This window comes from Gasterosteus aculeatus, chromosome Y, assembly GCF_964276395.1.
Source record: "Gasterosteus aculeatus chromosome Y, fGasAcu3.hap1.1, whole genome shotgun sequence".
NCBI classification, from domain to species: Eukaryota; Metazoa; Chordata; class Actinopteri; order Perciformes; family Gasterosteidae; genus Gasterosteus; species Gasterosteus aculeatus.
Genome location: NC_135709.1, coordinates 8,234,839 through 8,251,015, shown reverse-complemented (window position 1 = coordinate 8,251,015; position 16,177 = coordinate 8,234,839). Strand labels below are relative to the sequence as shown.

The 16,177-nt window shown below is 44.6% G+C and overlaps 1 protein-coding gene across 1 annotated transcript in view; it reads left to right on the top strand.

Annotated features, from left to right (window-relative positions):
• The window catches only part of LOC120812637 (activating molecule in BECN1-regulated autophagy protein 1B-like), a 52,204-nt gene extending 36,802 nt beyond the window's left edge, over positions 1-15,402 (top strand). The window contains 8 exon segments of the mRNA XM_078097477.1: positions 22-122; positions 466-576; positions 860-1,203; positions 2,888-3,027; positions 3,430-3,531; positions 3,778-3,959; positions 13,365-13,502; positions 14,276-15,402. Of these exon segments, the coding sequence (XP_077953603.1) occupies positions 22-122; positions 466-576; positions 860-1,203; positions 2,888-3,027; positions 3,430-3,531; positions 3,778-3,959; positions 13,365-13,502; positions 14,276-14,673 (1,516 nt within the window). The 3' untranslated portion in view covers positions 14,674-15,402.
• The last annotated feature ends 775 nt before the right edge of the window (positions 15,403-16,177 follow it).

Below are 16,177 nucleotides of genomic sequence, written 5' to 3'. Positions count from 1 at the left end.
TTACCTCCTATCGTTCTCCAGGCGTTTCCTGCTCCCCGAGTATCTGCCCTACGCCGGGATCTTCCATGAGAGGGGGCAGCCCGGCCTAGCTACTCACTCCTCTGTCAACAGAGTGCTCGCTGGTAAACTCTTTTTCCCCAGCAGCTGAAAGATGGATGGTTGGTAACACCAGGAGAACCTCCACCTTCCACAAAATCACAGCTTTGAGTGTTAAAGCTGCATTCTCTGTAGTGACCAGCAGGGGGCGACTCCTCTGCTCCCATAGAAGTTGATGAGAAAACAACTATTCTCTCTTGATTTATTCCCTCAGTAAACATTGTAAATATGAGTAGACCATACAACAGACCATAAAGCAGGGGATGCTTTAGGGCGGGGCTACACGCTGATTGACAGGTCTGCTGTGCCCTTGTAGCAATCTTGTTGCTCTGGACTCTTTCCGGCTTCTCATCCCTCGTTGTGCTCCAGGTGCGTCGATAGGAGACGGTCAGTCCGCAGTGGCCAGCAACATCGCCAACACCACCTACCGTCTGCAGTGGTGGGACTTCACCAAATTTGATCTGCCAGAGGTCAGCAATGGTACGACTGCGCCTCCTAATCTTTGTTTCACAGGTTTGTTTAAAGATGATAAAGTAGTTCATGTACATGACTTTATAGATAGTTATAATTTATAGTTCATGGATTTCAGTCGGCTACACCTTTAGATCTCTTCAGAGTACCACTCAGGGAGGTTGTGGTCCCCTGTCACATCAGTACCACGTGGTTCTCCTCTCTACTAGATGAAGAAGTTAATTTAAAGACGCATAAAGAAGCTGCTGCTGCTTGAGGATGATGATGATGAAGCTTGTTTCTCCCACTGTAGCCTCGGTCAACGTCTTGGTGCCAAACTGTAAGATCTACAACGATGCCAGCTGCGACATCTCTGCAGATGGACAGCTGCTGGCGGTCTTCATTCCCAGCAGCCAGCGGGGCTTCCCTGACGAGGGCATCCTTGCCATCTACTCGCTGGCTCCTCACAACCTGGGGGAGATGCTCTACACCAAGAGATTCGGCCCCAATGCCATCTCCGTTAGCCTGTCTCCGATGGGCTGCTACGTCATGGTGGGTCTGGCCTCTCGCAGGATCCTGCTGCACCCCACCACAGACCACATGGTGGCGCAAGTCTTCCGCCTGCAGCAGCCTCACGGAGGAGAGACCTCCATCAGAGTGAGTTCCAATAGTGCTTCGTTCTCAGGAAGGCTTCTCACCGAGGGCTTCATGTTGTGGCACAAACAGGCGCACTGAGGTGAAAGCACAGACTGCCTATTTTGCCGGACCTTTCCGTGTCATGCATATGCATTCACGAGGGCGTTGAGGGGAAAATGAGTTTCCCACAAAAAGATTAGAGTGGGTGGGTAAAGTGAAAAATGATGTATTCCGCGGTCTGTACAGAACCCGCCCATTGAAGCATTCCAAAAAGTAGGTGTAAACCAGAACGCAGGTTTCCTCACATACGCCTCCTGGTGGAATGACAGCAGTGATCCGAGCTAGACGGCCACATGGGACAAGGAGACGAGATGAACAAGGATCACACTTTTTCAGTTGAGTGAACAGGAAATCATTACGCGTTACAGATGAAGCAGCAATATTACAGTTACTGGAAGAAATCAAAGATGACATTGCATCTCCTACTCAGCGTTCACATTCAATTCCACCAGTTGTTAAACTCCTGCTACATTAAAGCTATTGGATCAGAATAATTTAAAACAGTCACAGCATCAGCAGTGGGAGTATCTCAGCCGCATCACAGCACAAGCACACAACGCTTTGCTACAGCGCACTTGTTAATACAAACATTTCCCACCACTGATGCCCAAATACGTTTTGAGGAGACGCTCAATTACACAGTGTTTCCCACACATAGACTAATTTGTGGCGGTGATGCTATTTTAATCACTCAGCGTATTCGTTCAGCTGCATTTCCTTTCCCTGCTCTCCCTTCGTCTCTGTCACTCACGCGTCTCACATACACACACACAGCCCCTCCCCTCCGCACACACCGCGTCTGTCTTGCGTGTCATGAAACCGAGAAATGTGCACTACAGCTAAGAGAGTTGTATATAGTGTGAATTGTGTATAGTTCTATCTATTAGATCTATTGATGTGTGTTTTAGTGAAACGTTTGTATAGGCGTGAATCCCTGTTTTGTATTTAATCCAATAAAGTTCTGCGTTACAAATTAATATTGACTAAATTATTCCAGTTCAGCGGTCAGCCCCCCCCCCCACCCGGTCCCCCACCACACATTGATGTTGGATCTGTGGAAAACGCTGGTTACAATCGCGCTTCCTACCACCTTCGGTCAGTAGTAACAAGCAGCAATAAGCAGAAGACACTTAGCAGCTCACCATGAGAGTGGTGACAAAGCCCCGCGGAAGTCAAAGTTGGTGCCCAAGTCCAACCCCGACTTGATTAAGTACGGTTCTCTGTCGAGGCAGAGCCGAGAGCCGGGGTGTGGAGGGAGGCCTAAACCAATCCAACAAAGCACTGACGCCTTCCAAACTAAAGCACAATCTAGGTACCAAACATCCAACGCTGATGGGAAAGCTGGTGGAATTTGAAGGAGTGAAACGGGCATTAGATGCAGAAACTATTAACTCCAAATGTGCTTCAAAGGCAGCTTCCTTGTAGCCAGACGCGCAGCCCGAAGTAACAAGCGTCCACCATAGTGGACATTTCTGTGGAAATGTGCCATGAGATGATCGGAGAGGCTGCTGCTGACCATCCCACTGTCAGGAAGGGATCAAAAGCAGCCCGTTGTTCTCATTGACACTGGATGGAGTCCACTGACGTCCACAGTAGTTCACGGACCCTTGTGATGTTTCAAAGAGTAACCCCCCACTTCTTTCAGTTGGTGTTCAACGTGGTCTACCCGACTGCTCCAGACCAGCGACGCCACCTCAGCATCAACTCTGCCCGTTGGCTGCCAGATCTGGGGATGGGTCTGGCTTACGGCACCAACAAGGGAGACTTGGTCATCTGTCGGCCCGTGTGAGTACTCCTGTAGCTCATGAAGCTAATGAAGCTCCTGAAGTGGTCCGATACACGTTCACAAAAATCTCATGACTTGAAGATTAAGAGGATGACATTGCATTAGCCGAGTCACCCATGACCCCTGACCTCTGAAGCCTTTTTGTGCTTTCTGTCTTTCTGGGTCTGAATTTCAGCGGATCTTAGAAATCAGAACCTGTATCTTTGATCATCTCCTAAAGACTCATTTAGAGTTATTTGTAAAGCAGCAGAACAGTAAATCAATTAGGAGTAATGATTCTCACTGTGTGTCGCGGAGTCATCAATAATTAATAGATCCTCAATAAAACAACCAGTCTCTGGCTATGCGTGTGATGCCTCTTCCTGTTTGGAGGAGGGCTAATAATCAGTTTGTGTTCTCAGGTTCTACCAGTGCGAAGGAGAAAGCCCAGCTGAGTCCAGCAGCGAGCCCCTGTTCTCCGTCAACAACGGAGGAACCCGGACCCGAGGTTCTGAGCCCCCGGGGTGAGAGCCCGCAGACTCAACACCCCACTATCAGAGAAGATCGTACTGTTGTCATGGAAACAAGAGGCCATTGAAACGCTGGAATTCTGGAATTCAGGACGAAACCAAATATCCAATAATTCTTTATAATCTTTCTGAGGGAATGTTTAGATAGATAGATAGATAGATGGGGGGCAGATGTGGCCAGATGTGCCTTTTTACTTGTGCTGCTCAATGACTAACTGTGGTCCTCTTGTCCTCTTTAAGGCCCAACCGCCCCGGCTGGAGGCTGGACATGGGCTTGATGAACGCCATCGGCCTTCAGCCCCGACACCCCGCCCCTTCAGTGACATCACAGGGAACTCAGACGCCAATCATCCAGCTGCAGAACGCCGAGACCCAGACAGAGAGGGAGCTGCCAGAGTCTCTGCCCATGCAACCTGGAACCAGTACGGACCCTCTATAGTCCTGACCCCCTTTGCTACTGTGGCTCTACAATAGCCTCTATGATACTGTAGCTTTATAGTACCCCAGTGTTTTCCACTCATAGAGTTAACACCGGCCGCCACACATTGCGTTTGGTGTATATATTTTTTTAACACTATTTAAACCACGCAGCGTATTCGTTCAGCTGCATTTCCTTTCCCTGCCCTCCCTTCGTCTCTGTCACTCACGCGTCTCACACAAACATACACACACACACAGCCCCTCCCCTCCGTGCACACCGCGTCTGTCTCGTGTGTCTTTTTTTAACAAACCCCGCAAAATCCGTTGCTCTGACAGAAGTTGTAACAGAAAGTAGTATAAGGTGTGAAATGTGTACTACAGCTATGAGTTCTGTCTAGTGATGTGTGTTTTGTTTGAACAAATTATTCCTCCCCTTCACCCTCCCCACTGCTTTCGCACGTCCTCGTTTCGGTAACCGGGACTCTGCTTCCTGACTCACACGTTGTCGCTTCCATAGAAGACACTCAATGCTTGTTCTCATTTACGTCGTTTATTTAAGTTTTACATTTGGTCGTGTCATTTGAACATGATTAACAGAGTGAACAACGTAAGGTCGAAAGACTGTGCCGATGTTCCGTCCAATACAAAAGCCCCGTGCCTCAGTCCCACCCCTCCTCTTACCCGCTGATCCTCGTCAGGTGCATCTAATGAATCATAAAGAAAGTTATTTCAAATATGAACAAAAATACATTAAGTGAATAGAGATAATTCCTACCAACAAAACAAATAAATGATTTGTAACAAAACAGAAAATATCACTCGTTGGAGTGATATTTTCAGCCCTTAATTGCCCTTAATTGCTTTAGGTACAGCAATTAATAAGTAGAACCAATATTCTAAAGACAAATAGCTCTGTATTCTATTTCATCTTCTTTTATAGTGCACAAATAAAGTTCATATTTTAGTTCATGACCTTTTCCAAACTACTGTCATGCTCCAGCTATTGTTATTATACATATTCCAGGAGCAGACAGAGCTTTGAGATGGGTCTCTGCACAACACTTGTTTTTGTTTTGACCAGGACACTGTGGATTAGTCCTTTTTTACCTGGCATGATTTTTAGAATGTGTCCTAGAACCCAAGAGTTTCTTGGGGCCAAATCATCCACAATAACCACAAGGTCGCCGGGTAGAAAATTCCTTTTAATTTCATTCTACTTGTTTCGTTGTTGCATGATAGGAAGGTATTCCCTGACCCATCTTTTCCAAAAAAGGTCAGCCAGGTATTGTACCTGTCTCCATCTCCTTCTAGTGTACAAGTCCTCTTTCTTGAACAGTCCGGATGGCATGACAGGGTTGGTTTTGAGTAGAAGCAAATGATTAGGTGTTCCACATAATTTAAGTCATTTGTTATAGTTGTGATGGTCTATCATTTATTATAGCTTTCACCTCACATGATGCTGTTTGCAATGCCTCATCATCCAGAACTTGTTATTTTACCACAGAGCATAGAATCTTCTTAAGTGACTTAATTAGTCTCTCCCATATGCCTCTGTGGTGAGTGCCTGCTGTTGGGTTAAATATCCCCTCTATTCCGTCTTGCAGCAGATTCTTTCGGATGTCGTCATGCTGTAGTCCTTTTAATGATCGTTCCAGTTCCTTTTTTTGCGCCAACAAAATTTGTACCTTGATCAGATCTGATGGTTTTGACAGTTCCTCTTTGACATAGAAATCTGCGTATTGCATTGATGCAGGAATTAGTGTCCAAACTACCAGCCACCTCAAGATGGATTGCGTGGCAAGTAAGGCACGTAAAGATCGCACCCCACTGTTTTACATTGGTTCGACCACGCTTTATTTCAAAAGGTCCGAAATAGTCCATGCCAGCAGAAGTAAAAGGTGGAAAATCTGTCCTTAATCTGTCCTGTGGAAGATTCGCCATTTTTTGCTCTCCTACTGTAGATTGCATCGGTCTGTAGAAAACACAGTTTCTGATGATTTTTCATGCTGAAGAATTTGCAGTGGGCATCCATTATTTCCGCCCTAGTTTAAAGAGCATATGATTTCGTGCAGAATGACCAACTTGGTTGTGTACGTTTCTTAGAATGATTTCAGATATGTGGAATTTTTGGGGTAAAATGATAGGATTCTTAGCATTTACTGGCATTGCTGAGCGGTTAATCCTTCCTTCCACCCTCAAGACACCTTGATCTAGCATGGGATCCATTTTTAGTATAGGGTTATCCTTCCTCCTAAAAATGTCTTAGTTGATCCAACTCAGTCAGCCATTTTTCATACGGTTTGGAAAATTCTGTAGGTATTGTATCCCATCCGCACTTAAGCTGGCAAAGATCTTGGAGAATTTGTTTAGCCTTAAGGACAAAAGATGCCGCAAGACCTAATGGGTCATATACTGAACTGACTGTAGATAGTACAGCACGCCTGGTTAGGGACCTGGTTTTGATTGTTAACTGAAATCCAAATGTTTCTATATTCCAATACATCCCAAGAGCCCTCCCCATAGGTAGCGTTTCTAAATGAATCCTCTTTTAGCACACAGCTCACTCAGATTTTTCACAAGGCTAACCGCTTTCCTTTCTATGGGCAAAGATTTATGGCAGTCATCTACATAAAAGTTTGATTTGATAGTGTTAACTGCCACTGCATCACATTTGTCCTTGTTATCTTCTGCAGTTTTTTGAAGAGCACAATTCGCGCAACTTGGTGTGAAGATGGCTCCGAACAAGTTAACTTTCATTCGGTATTGCTCCAAGGCAGCGGTTCCCAAACTCAAGAATGCCGCGGCCCAATTTGAAATCTGAAAATCTTTCGCGGCCCACCCAAACCTTTAATCACAACTCTGATCAAAACATAATGATTAAATGACCTTAAGAATTTAACCAAAATCAAACATCCGCGAGCAAAAGTCCGTCTCCACGAGGTATTTGCTCGCTTGCGAAACGTGAACTTCGTTGCTCGCGAGGAGAATCTCTGCTCGCGCTCGAAGGAGTTTTCTACGCGCTCGCTGTTGTTCTTTCTGACAGTAAGGTGGAGACGGTGCTTTCAGGGTCCGATCGATGCTGCGAGGTGCGTCCGCTCCCGCCGCCCCCTCGCCATCCACGCCTTAAATCTTCGGCTGCTTTTAGAATATCTTATTTTCCCCGTTAAGATGGTTCAGCTACTATAGAGAAAAGGGCACCGTCTCTCGCTCTTTAATCTCATGAAGTGCTCGGCAAGAACGACAGCTTTGTTTCTCCGACGCGCCCTGAAAGCAGCTCCATCTCTCACCCGCTTGAGCGCCGCTCAGCATCTCGCCGTCGTATGACAAGCTTTGGCATGTTTGGCAGAGCGCCTTGAGCGCCGTGTACAACCAGTGTGGATCAACCGATTAACCAATTGATCCATATATAAGGCGCTCCGTATTATAAGGCACTGTCGTTTTTTGAGAAAATTAAAGCCTTTTAAGTGCACCTTGGAGTGCGGAAAATACGGTATATTTACTTTAATACTACAACGACAGGCGGACAAGAGCAGCCGTTTCGAGCGAGAGCCTTATTGTTGTTATTGTTATTGTTTTCTGTCCGTTTAAATTGTTTGTGCTTCATTAACTAATGTTTCACATAACTGATGTGCCGCATCATAAATATTTTTATATTAATTTCAAACTTTTAAAAATTGAAAATTAAAAAACTTTATTTATTTATTGTAAATGACCTCTCGCGGCCCACCAGGGGGTTCCATCGATATCTGCCATGACGGAAAACGTCTCTTGGCAGAACCTCAGTAGGACTCCGACAAGCGAGTTGGCTAAGTTTGCTAAGTCGGGTCCTGGTAAAAGTTCCTTGTTGAGTGACTTTGTATCTAGATGTACAGTCAAACACCACTCTGATTGTCTTTTTACACTTGTGGTACACACCATGGTGAGGTATATACCACACCGTACCCTTATTTCGATGAAGGTCCTTTGCCGGTAACTCAATTACATTTTTCATGAAACCCTTGTATTCTTCTGCAAAAAACGTATCTTTATTAAATGTCTTGGCCAGGTGATATGCTCAATATGGTAATTGTTGGGCATGATGACATCATAATTACGGAGAGGCAAAGGTAAATAGTAGTGGTCGTCCTTCACCGAAGTGGCATTTCCTCCCAGATTCAGGAATGTACAGTCTTCAACTGACATTTCAGGTTTTCCCTCATATTCTCTCTCTGGGAATTCATGGTGGAACAGATTTACGAGAAGTGTTTCCAGGTGTTTGATTGAAATGTGGTTTACTGATGCCATTGGCCTTCCCGATTTGTCCATGGCTGAAGAAGAGTTGAGTGGTCCATTCACCACCCATCCTAAGATAGTTCTTACGCGTAGGGACCACTGCCTTGGCTATTTATGATTTCCCAGGGTTCCATTGCTTTTGGGACATCTACTCCTATTAAGAGTTCCACTTCCTCATCAACTTCCTGTCGTTTTATCTCCTTCAAGGCCACCTGCTGAGGTCCTTTTGAGAGAAAATGTTTCCTTTTTTCACTGGTATCTTTGTTTGAGTGTATCTTTTTAGATTCTCCGTACAAAAGGTTGCTATGCTGCCTGGGTCCAGAAATGCGTAGGTTCTTATAATTGTACTGCCTTTGGAAGCTTTAACTTGTACCGGTACAATAGCAAGCTTGCAATTGTTTCCGGCCCCAATATCCTCTTCCCTTTCCAGTGATACAAGAGTTTTAGTGACTGATCCTTTTTTCTGAGTTTATTACATTTGCTCATTTCTATTGCCACTGCAAAGCTACTTCTATTACCTCTTTGTTTAGCTTGTTGTTGAAATCTGTTGCCATGTTACCTTTTGGGAAGGCCGTTTGGGGCATAGAATCGTCAATGTCACCAAAGAGTGGATCTTGCCTAACGCTGGCTTGCTTCTCAATAAATGTGACAAGGTCAGAAAATCTGGCCCTCTCATGGTTTCGTTCCAAAAGATCATGTGCTGTTGTCCACTTTTCTTTTAGCCCATGAGGTCCTTATGGCAACTTTGCTAGAATGATCCTTAATAGACATAAGATCCATTTCTTTCATGCCTTTTAACTAGGGATGCACGATCCACATTTTTTCACTTCCGATCTGATCCCGATACCTAAATTTGGATATCGGCCGATACAGATAATATTCCGATACCAGAGCTGTGTTTGAAAAACAGGAAATCCTGTTAACAGAAAAAATTCTGAAAACAAATTTGAAACTAAGGGTTTCAGATTGATTGTCATGTCAATATTTATTTAATTTCATTAATGTCAAATGTCAAAGACTTATTTTTAATAAGTCTTAAAAATTTAGAAATATGAAAAGTGCAAGTGCACACACACACACATACACACACTTGACACACAGCCTCACTCACTCGTTCACAAAAATAACAGCACAAATCAAGTAAACTGACTCTTGTATCATGAACAACATGTCAAATATCTGAAGAAAAGTGCAATAAAATAACTGTAAACATCTTACACACATACACACTTGACACACAGTCTCACTCACTCATTCACACACGCAATCACACTTACTCTCTCTCTCACACACACACACACACACAATAAGTTTTTAAACAGTGTGCATCAGAACAGCACTTAAGATGACCTGGAATAAACTAAACACCAGAGTCTAACTATTCTTTAAAAGAAAACAAAAATTGAATATCTCAAAGTTGACTCTGAGGAAGTGATGTAGTGTTCAACAAATCTTACATCGGCAGGTTCTTCTTGAAGAATATGAGCATTTCTGCTCTCTCTGCAGTTAGACGATTCCTTTTTTTTTTTTCATCCACGATATTGGCTGCCGTGCTAAACAGTCTAGCCTCAGTGCTATCCTGCTATCCTGCTAGTCTGCTAGCTGGCTGCAAACTGTGGAATGGATTCCTGAACGGAGGCGCGGCTCAATGAGACAGTTATGAGACACGTTCAGGAAATCCATTCCACAGTTTGCAGCCAGCTAGCAGACTAGCAGGCGGGGATCACTTTTGGAGTCATTTCAGCAGACGACGTTAAAGCGCAGACATGGCTCATTGATATCGGAAATCTCCAAAGGTTGTATCGGAAAATCCGATACCCGAATTTCTCTGGTATCGGGTCTCGATACCAATACTGGATCGGATCGGCCCCATCCCTACTTTTAACTCTTCCATAGCGTTGCAACATCCTCTCAGGTAAAGGGAATAGGCATGTAATGCCTTTCCATCATTCAATTTAATAATGCTCCTGTCACAGAGCTACCCTCTGTTCTCTGTGGCCCCTGGTTACCCCTTCTCACCTGACGTCAGCAGACATTGTGGCGGCCATCTTGACTTCGAGTAAAAGATGGGAATGGACGTTTCTCAGTGTGTTATACCTGTGCTGTTGCATCATGGGTAGTGGGAGAAACCAAGTATGGTGGGAAAGGAGGGGGGTGAATTGTGTGGAGTTATTGATGTTTGCTTCCTAATTATTGTTAAGGTTACTTGTGGACGTGTACTGTGTTATTTTAAAATCTGTTAGCAGAGGGAAACGGGGTATGGGATCTGGTAATACCTTGTCTGCATATTTATCACATGTTCATGGTCGTTAGTATCCCCATGGGATTATGTGCTTAGAATTGGTGGGACCCAGGTGTATATAAGTCTCACCTAATGGAGCGATCAGGAGTGGTGGGCTATGCCTGGTGGCAGTGCAGGCAATATGTGCTGAGTACGCTGACGGAAGTCTGAGCTTGTATGCAAGATCATTATTTTGTACATCACAGGTGTTTTATTGTTTATTTGTCCATGCTTTGGCACCTGTGAGCACCTAGCACTTTACGGCTTGGGAGAACTTTAATAAACATCATTGGCATATAACGTCCTCCATTTGTGGTTGTGAAGAACTCGGGATGTCCTCGTGACAGCTCCAGTTGAGAGCTTTCTCCGTGTAGGCATTTGCTATTTTCATTCCATTTCCAAAGTGAATCTTCATCAATCTCTGTGCCTCACCATAGCCTCTTTCTGGTTCCATGTGGAAACAGCTCCTGACTAGTTCCCTAGGTTGGCCACTATTATTGTTGGCCTATCCTCCTCATCACTCGTTTTACTTTTAATACCTTGCTTAAAAGCATGCATAAATGATTGGAAACTTAAAGGTTTGCCGTCAAATACTGGGATTTCTCTGGAGGGAAATGAGGATTGTTTATGCTGCAACAATAATAAATCTGCAATTTCATTTTGTTTCTGGATCAAACTTAGCAGAGCCTTATTCTGGCTAGAGTCTGTCTCCTCTGAACTATTGCTCCATTGGTGAGTTAGTGCTCTGTAATCCTGCACTGGAGGTCTCTCAGCTTTGTCAAATTTAGATGCGGGATTGCTCAAAAATCCCTGAAGAGGGTTTTTAAGTATGAACAAAAAAAGACATTAAGTGAATACACATAATTCCTACCAACAAAACAAATAAATGATTTGTAACAAAACAGAAAATATGGCTCCAACAGCACAAGACGTAATTTCTGTCCCGAAACCCTCCATCGGCACAGGAAAAACTCCCCAAACAATGAAAAAACCCTTCAATGAGGGAAAAAAAGGGAAGAAACCTTAGGGAGAACGTCAGAGGAGGGACCCCACTCCCGGGATGGACAGACTACAATGGATGCCATGTGTACAGAACGAACAATATATAATGGATGCAATTCCTATGACAGAAATGATTCAAGTAATTGTGAGTAGTAAGCCAGGCGCACAGCAGGACCACTGCAGGGGCAACCACCATCAGATAGAACCATCATCAGATAGAACCACCATCCACAGAAGCCTGTGGGGAGGGAGAGCACAGAGACTTTAGGAGAGGGTAATGATGGTTTATGAGTACAATAATATGATTAATATTTAAAATAAGGATGATGATGATGATGGCAGCAGCAGGTGTCAGTAGGGCCACGGCAGGTGTCAGCACCAGGGTCCAGAAGGAAAGAGAGACGATATTATCTTTAACATTTTCATAATAATTAATGAACTGGTCGGCGAAATTTAGTCTACGCGAAGACATGACTTCAACGTATTTAATATTTCACTTAAAACGTCATAAATATGAAACTACGGACTGCGTGCTGTTAATAAGATGCGTTTAAGACATAATAATGCGGGCAGGTTCAAACATTACTTGTAAACACGTAACTCCGCTCACATCTGTAACGCGCATGCGCGAGTTCTTAGAGGCCTGCAGAGCTCCGACCGGACGCAGCACGAAGCGAAGTTACGGCAGCAGAGCGACATGAACGTGCTGATAGAACCACGACTACCGGCTCCACTGCTCTGTAAGTACGGGAGTGTTTGAATGAAGCACACATGGAACTATAACCGGGTGTTTTACTTGTGCTGCCCACCCGATACGATATGAGCTAGTTAGCATGCTAGCTTGGAGCATGCTAGCGTTCGGCATGATGACCTGGACCAAAAGTAAACATCCCAGAATATTTTTGTGTGTTTTGTGTTTCTAATGCGTTACGTTGTTGCTGTTCGCATTTCTAAAGCAATGGGTGCTAAATACATTGCAGGGGTGAATTGCTGAATTCAACAAGTTGTGGTCTGTAAACAAGAGGGCCAACACATTGTAAGTTACTGCACCGCACAGCTCTAAGTCGTTCATACTCTACACACCTACCGATTACTCCCGATTGAAGATTTTTTACATTTTGGGGGTTTTGGGACAGGATGTTGCATGTTTACAGATTGTAAAGCTGAACAAAATAAAATGATTTGAATTGAATAAACACGTTGACCAGAGAAATCTGCAATTGAGGGCTGTTCTGCACACTCTTGACTCCCTTTACACATGACAACTGTGACAAGTTGTCATGTGTAAACACATGACAAGTATGCAACTTAAGTTTCAGGCGAGCAATTTATCCGTTGAAACAACGTTGCAAATTGGTTTAAAAGTGAACGTTTTTTCAACGTTTATTCATTGACGTTGAAATTTAATATAATCATAATATTCTAGACCTGTTTTCAACATGATTTATGATATTGGTAGTAAACTTACAAATGTGGACATAGTTTCTTTTTAAACTTCTAAAAGAATGATATAGCACAAAGTAGAGGACGAAAATTTACCGTATAGAAAAATCACGTTGAAATGTGGTCTAAACGTACACGTCTTTTCAACGTCTACTAATAGACGTTGAAGAAACGTTCACTTTTAAAACATTTTGCAACGTCTTTTCAACCAAAAAATGCTCGCTGGGCCCCGTCAGCTCCCACACATTGACGTTGGATCTGTGGGAAACACTAGTACCCTCTATGATACTGTGGTTCTATGATACTGTGGCTCTATAATAGCCTCTGTGATACTGTGACTAATCGCCTCTATAGTCCTGAGCCTGTGATACTGACCTAGTAGTAATGCGTAGTCTTCAATCTCCTCCAGATGTTCCTCCTGAGACTCCGTCCACGAGCCAAGCAGCCAGTGGGGGCGAGGCTGCGCCTCACAGCGGCAGAGCGGTGGAGGCCGTGGTCCCGGTCGAAGCAGCCTTGGCGGAGGCCACCACCTCCACAGCCGGTTCTGGTACTGATCCACACTGAGGGTGTGGCTTCACTCCTCTTCTCATACAGTAGACGTCCAGATGTTTCTGTCCGATAGCTTGGCCTAATTACCGCTCACACACAGACCTCCGGTCCCCGGGTAGCAACTAAAGGGCTTTTTTTGTTTATGTTGATGCCGTGTTCGTCTCTAAAAACAACATTATCATGTGTTACTTGAACAAGCAGCGAGATTACGACCACCTGTATGTATTCTGCGGTTTGAAGCAGAAAGGTTTGTGTGAAGTGTCATCTAACTATAAATATATATGAAGTCTTCCAGATGAAGTGTGCTATGGATCTGATCACCTCTAGATGTATTTTTGTGTTCATATATCATCATTCATGTCATTAATGGTGTTCTCCACCTTTAACACAGGTGGGAGGAATATGGATTAAAGAAGATAAAAAACATGTTGTGAATTATGGAACTGATTCCATCTATCTTTGTTCAATAAATGTTGACTTTTGGGATTTTACAAAGCTCTGGTTTCATTTGTAGTGTTCTCGAAGTACAGCCGCCGCTGGAATCTAATGACGCTAATAATGTTACTGCGTCTTAAGGTCAAAGTTCACCCGCCTCCATCTGCTCGGTACAGCTCTAACGCAGTAGTTACGTATTGATAGCCTAAATCTATATAGTTACGAGAGTGTGTGTATATATATATATATTCCGGAGCTTGTGGATGATCTGCTAATAAGATGAGCTGCTCCTCTTGACTCCTGAGTAACGTTCCATCCCGACTCTGATTGGTCCAGGAGAGTCTCCAGAGTTGGGCTCCGGTGAAGATGCCCTGGCTCGGATCCGCCGGCTGATCGCTGAGGGCGGGATGACCGCCCTGGTCCAGCGGGAGCAGAGCACCACCATGGCATCGATGGGCGGCTTCGGCAACAACATCATCGTCAGCCACCGGATCCACCGTGGATCCCAGACTGCCGCAGGGGCCTCCAGGCTGCCGGACCCCCTCCTCCTCGCCCCACAGCCGGCCCCCTGGATTTCCCGGCCCTCTGTTCTGGACGAGGACTCTGTGCCGAGCCCCTCCTCCTCCCTGCTGCTGTCTTCCCCTTCGCCCCCTCCCATCTCCTCTCACAGCCCCATACCCAGTGGTGGGGGGGGCTCCTCCAACAGTTTCCCGGGCGACCCGTACAGCAGATAGTTCTCCTATTGGTGGAGAGACGCAAAGCCTTGCTCCTCGTAGCCTTATCTCTCAAAGAAATGGGTGCTGCTTTGACTCTAAACAGAAGGGACTGAAGAGCCCCACCCAACCCCGCGCTTTTACTTGTTGGGGGGGGGCTACACACACACTTACTCCAACGCTCCAATGTTATGTCAAAATTTCATGTCAATTAGTGCTTGATTGAAGTGGTTTAGAAGTGAATTCAGCACTAGTTTTGTTTTGAAGCCTGTTTTTGTACCGTGTTTAATTCTGATGTTTGGAAAGAGGAGCTGGAGGCGGGGCTACACCAGGCGCTATTCTGAATCATGACTCCGCCTTCCAACTCTGAACCATGATTCTGCACCATGACTCAGACTCCTGAATCTGCAGCTTGACTCCGCCCAGGGACATGCATGAGGGCCGACTGACTCAATTGACTGCATGACTTCTAAATGCTGATGTATACAAACACATCAAACTCCTTTTTTATGATGAAGAGACTTAATAACCCTCCCTAACCCCAAGACTAAACAAACACTGTGTGTGTGTAACCCGCGCCAGAAAAATTATTATTATTCTTGGAGGTTTAAGTCATAAAGGAAGCAATGTGTGTGGTGGTAAGGAGGGGGGTTACAGTTTTTTAACATGTATTTGTAAATGGTCGGCAAATTGAAAAATATGTGTGGAAGTGAGACCAAGTGTTTGTGGATTAAAGATGGCCGCTGTAAACGGGTCGTGCTACCAGTGTGTTATAGGGAGTGGAAGGTTGGGAGGGGGGCATTAATCAGCTGTTTCAAATATCTCATCAATAATCTGATCATGATAGATAGATTGATACTTTATTGATCCTTCAAGAGGGAAATTTTGGTGTCACAGCAGCATGTACAGGGAAGAAAATAGAATTAAAAGATACATATTATATACAATATAATAAGATAAGAAATATTAAATAATTAAATTAAATAAACTGAACTAAAACAAAAGAATAACCTTCAAGAAGAGACAGTACAATAATAATAATTTGTAAAAGGAGAAGAGGAAGAGCAGCAACATCACAGCAGTACAGGGTTGTTATTGTCATTATTTAGCCAGGGATGATTTATTGTAAAGTGTTACTGCACTGGGCAGGAATGATCTCCTGTATCGGTCCTTGTGACAGCGGAGCTGAAGGAGTCTGTTGGAGAACGTGCTCCACTGTCCCTGTAGCAGGTGGTGGAGGGGGTGGTCAGGATTATCCAATATGGATAACAGTTTCTTCCGTGACCTCCCCTCCCCAACACCTTTTCCAAGCTGTCCTGTTTGCAGCCAATGATGGAGCCGGCCTTCTTAACAAGTTTGTTAAGTCTGTTGGTGTCACCGGCTCCAATGCTGCTCCCCCAGCAGACCACGGGAGGTTAGGGATTAAGAAATTTGTGGTCCCGGCCCGAGAGCCAGAACCGATGCAAGGTCGACCGGAATAAGTCCGCAGCTCAGTCCCCACACACGGCGCTCCCCGCGGTCCTTG